This window comes from Diospyros lotus, chromosome 13, assembly GCF_014633365.1.
Source record: "Diospyros lotus cultivar Yz01 chromosome 13, ASM1463336v1, whole genome shotgun sequence".
NCBI classification, from domain to species: Eukaryota; Viridiplantae; Streptophyta; class Magnoliopsida; order Ericales; family Ebenaceae; genus Diospyros; species Diospyros lotus.
In genome coordinates, this window is record NC_068350.1 from 12,732,573 (window position 1) to 12,736,412 (window position 3,840).

The 3,840-nt window shown below is 36.1% G+C and overlaps 1 protein-coding gene across 1 annotated transcript; it reads left to right on the plus strand.

Moving 5' to 3' along the window:
* Positions 1-2,490: 2,490 nt before the first annotated feature.
* On the plus strand, positions 2,491-2,808 carry LOC127788046 (josephin-like protein). Its single transcript, XM_052316168.1, has one exon. It carries the CDS (start codon positions 2,491-2,493, stop codon positions 2,806-2,808), a length of 318 nt encoding a protein of 105 aa, XP_052172128.1.
* The last annotated feature ends 1,032 nt before the right edge of the window (positions 2,809-3,840 follow it).

Genomic DNA, 3,840 nt, shown 5'->3' on the forward strand with positions numbered 1-3,840 from the left:
GGTGTTGGTGAGATCATTTTTGAAGTCCATTGCCGAGCGAAAGAGAAGATGGAGAGATGCCAAAATGGAAGACTTAACTTGGGCAAACGATGTCGTTTGGACTTTAATGATCTTGCTACTTTGCGTGGCAATACTTAACTTGGTATCTAAAGTGGCGAGTTATTATGCTATGTATGTATAATAATGCTGAAGCAATTTAAGTAGTGTATGTATAACAGCCAAGTAGAACTCAGTTTCTGGGAGCAGTGAGTTTTGCTCACTTAATCTCTACCAGCATGGAAAATTGTTTGAAGGTAGTGCTACTTTCTTAAATATTTCAAAATTAATATTAATTTTAAAAAATTCTCAAAATGAATGGTATGAAAATGGAAGATGCATTAGATCTAACCCTTTCTCTTCTTTTCTTTTCTTTTCTTTTCTTTTTCATGGGATGCCCCCACCTGCGTTGCTACCACATTTTCCGATCTCCCAAACAACCCCCAAACTGTTATTTAAAAAATATATGTATGATATGATCTAAGAATTACGAGTGATCACCCTTAAAATTAATTTGAATTTTGGATCTCCCTGAACCCAAATGTATTAAGGTGGCATTTAAAATTTTAAACTAAAAAACAAGCCTAATTGCAAAACTAAATTAAACCAATTTTATTATTAATAAATAGCATAAATTTAATATTATTTATATAAAGTCAGTCGAGTAGTCGGATTGGTTACATAATTAAGTTTGATGATCTTAATCTAAACCTAACTCAATGTCAATTAAATTAATGAAAATTTAAACCAAATCAACTTGTTTACATTAAATATGAGTGAAACTGGAGAATTGAATGTGTCTTGTTACTTACACCAAGAAACATCAAATTATAACAACTCAAATAATAATAATAATAATAATAATAATAATAATAAAGAAGAGAAACAATGAGAGAGATAGGGAAAGAGAGAGAGAAGCTGAACTAAAGCATTTCCGGCAGTGGGACCCATGTGTTTGGGACAGTGTTAAAAAAAGCTGCTTGAGACAGTAGACACAGTAGCGTAATTGGCAAATGTCAGGGGTTTAAGAATCATCCATCATTCTGTTTCTCTCTCGCGACTCATCCATCCATCCACCCACCAATCCTCTGAATTCTGAATTCTGAATTCTGATTGCAATATTGCATTTGGACCACTCCACTCTCCCACCAGTCCACCAGCACTTCTCTTTTATTGGGGGGGTTTTATCATTTAACTTCCAACTAAATCCTACAACAGTTAATTAACTAATTTGTTTGATTGATTTTGGCACATTTCCCAGGAAGCATCTCTTCACTTTCTCAACAGTAAGCGACACGGTACTATCGCTCAGTCCGGTCAAAGAAATCAAAAGGTGGGGAAAAGCCAAAGACAGGTTTAATTTGTTCCCCCCACCCTGCAAAGATTCAAACTGGAAAATGCATTGAAATGGGGAATATCTAGAAATTCGGATTCTTTAAAGATGGCATCAAGGGAAAGACAGCTAGGGGATTATTATGTGGATTTCTGACCAAATTAATCTCTGCCACGTCGCCCAAATTTGGTAAAGAGGACGACGGTAAGTGTAAGTGTGAGGTCAATAATGAAGAAGAAGAAGAAGAAGAAGAAGAAGAAGAATAGCACATCAAAAGCAACGCTTGTTTCTTTCTGTCCCATTTTCACCCTCCTCCACCCCCCCTTTCTGTCCCTCCCTTTCCATTGCTTCTGCCCCCACTTTGTCTCTTAATTTCCCTGAACTAGCACTCATTATTTTGCTTAATCCTGTCTTAAAAAGAGTGGTACACAATCCCACACATTTTATTTTGTGACGGATCGCTTATTTCTACTGTTGCATATGAATGGATGTCATGTGTTCATCACCTCTAATTAGCTACCTAGTAATAACAAGACTTCTTATCATGATGAGATGAGTCGAGTTGATTTCAAATATGTATAAATTTGAATTTGAGCTAATTTATGATCCATATTATAATTTTAAATCAAAAATCAATTCAATCATAAAAGCAAAACAAATTAAGCAACTCAATTCAATTAATCTGGAGTTGGGGTCTAAAATTATATGAAATTGTTAGAATCTAAAGTATGGTAAATAATCTGACAAACAAGATAATTACCGTGCTCAAGCCATTTAATGAGTTTAGCAGCTTCATGATGTTGATGCCTCTATTATCTCACAATTCCAAGTGTCCTACAAAGCCTAATTAAAGCATGCAGCAGCAGCAGAAGAAGCACTCACCAACATTACTACCCCACTCCACTGTAATAAAAGCCCTCTCTTCTCTTGTCTTCTCACCCTTCTCTTCTCTCCCTCCTCTTCATTTCCCCCCTTAACTCTCTCTCTCTCTCTCTCTCTCTCTCTCTCTCTGAAGGATCATGATGATGTCAAGAAAAGCGAGCAAGAGAGTGTGTTTCAGTCCAGACGTGAATAATAATGAGAACACTAATAATGGCACCAAACTTGGCCGGCAGACGAAGATGGTGATTGGAATACTGGGTTTCCGGCAGCCCAGAAACTCAGGCATCTCGCCGGCGGGAATGGGATTGCTGAGGAGTATTGAAGCCAAGTTTGTGAAGGCTTTCCGGTTTGTGTCCATTGGAAGGTCCTCTCGCAAGTTTTCTTCGTCCAGCTTGACTTTGGCGAGATCCCGGTCTTATGCAGAGATAATCGACTCTCATCGAGTTGAAGCCATAGAGGATTGCATCGAGTTCTTGAATTCTTCTTCTTCTTCTTCTTCCTCTTCGTTTTCTTCTTTGCAGAGATCGAACTCGGTCTCTGCTAATTCTTCTTGCTAAGCAAACGTGCGTTTGTTCATGGCAGAACAGAAGAAATCAATTTGTACATGACAAAACGGCGGCGCTTATGTCCCATTTGTCGCAACATCAATTTGCATGGTAAAATTATAGTTCGTGTGAACTCTTTGCCCTTTTTCTTTAAGGCCAACTCATTCGACAATCATGCATAATTTTGGGTACCTTACATAAACTTAGTATGGTTTGGATTTTACTTAAATTTGGATTTTCAAACGGCACCTTCCACTAAGTGGTAAGTTAATATTGTCACGCGTTAGTAAACCTAAACACATATGTTCATGTAGATGTCAAAATCATGTAGTTGTTCTCCTTTATTTTTTTTATTACAATTTAACAATAATAATAATAATAAAAGAAACTGCTTACAAAAAAATAAACCCAATTTAAAATCATTGAGAGTGTTCCCAAAGTAGAATAAGTTTATATAAAATTTATCCATTTTTTTCTTGCCCATATAAACTCATGTTTCATGCTTATTCAAACGTCACCACTATATTACATTTCAAAATTGGACTTTCCTAATTCAAGAACTTAACTTTCAGATGGCAAATCCCTTAACATCATCATTTTTAGTATTCCAAGTTATTTTGACATCTTTAACAAAAAAAGGATCTAAGAGTCGTAAAATTTAAAATTAAAATCTCTAACTCAACAATACTACCATACCACCCACCACACCACTGGGCCATATGTTATTGTGGAGATTGTATTACCTCTTGTAGGATTGGATGGCTTCCAAGTATGTTTTTCCAAGAAATTAAGGAAACTCATTCTGTCATTATTCCTATTTCATCATATTTTATGTAATTTCGTAATCAAATATCACTACCATCCAACTCATTGAAATGTACGGCTCTCTTTGGTAATTTAATAGATTTACAAGTCAAGTCAGCACCAACATTAATTCACAGGAGAGTGCAACGCAAGCCAAGCGCATATACCCTTCTTGGCATTTGCTTAATTTCCTCAAATCTTTTAACCCTAAACAAATGCTTCGTCCTGAATTTTAGCATT

Excerpts from the sequence above, each read along its gene's own strand:
- LOC127788046 (XM_052316168.1), top strand. The coding sequence starts at position 2,491 with ATGGTGATTGGAATACTGGGTTTCCGGCAGCCCAGAAACTCAGGCATC.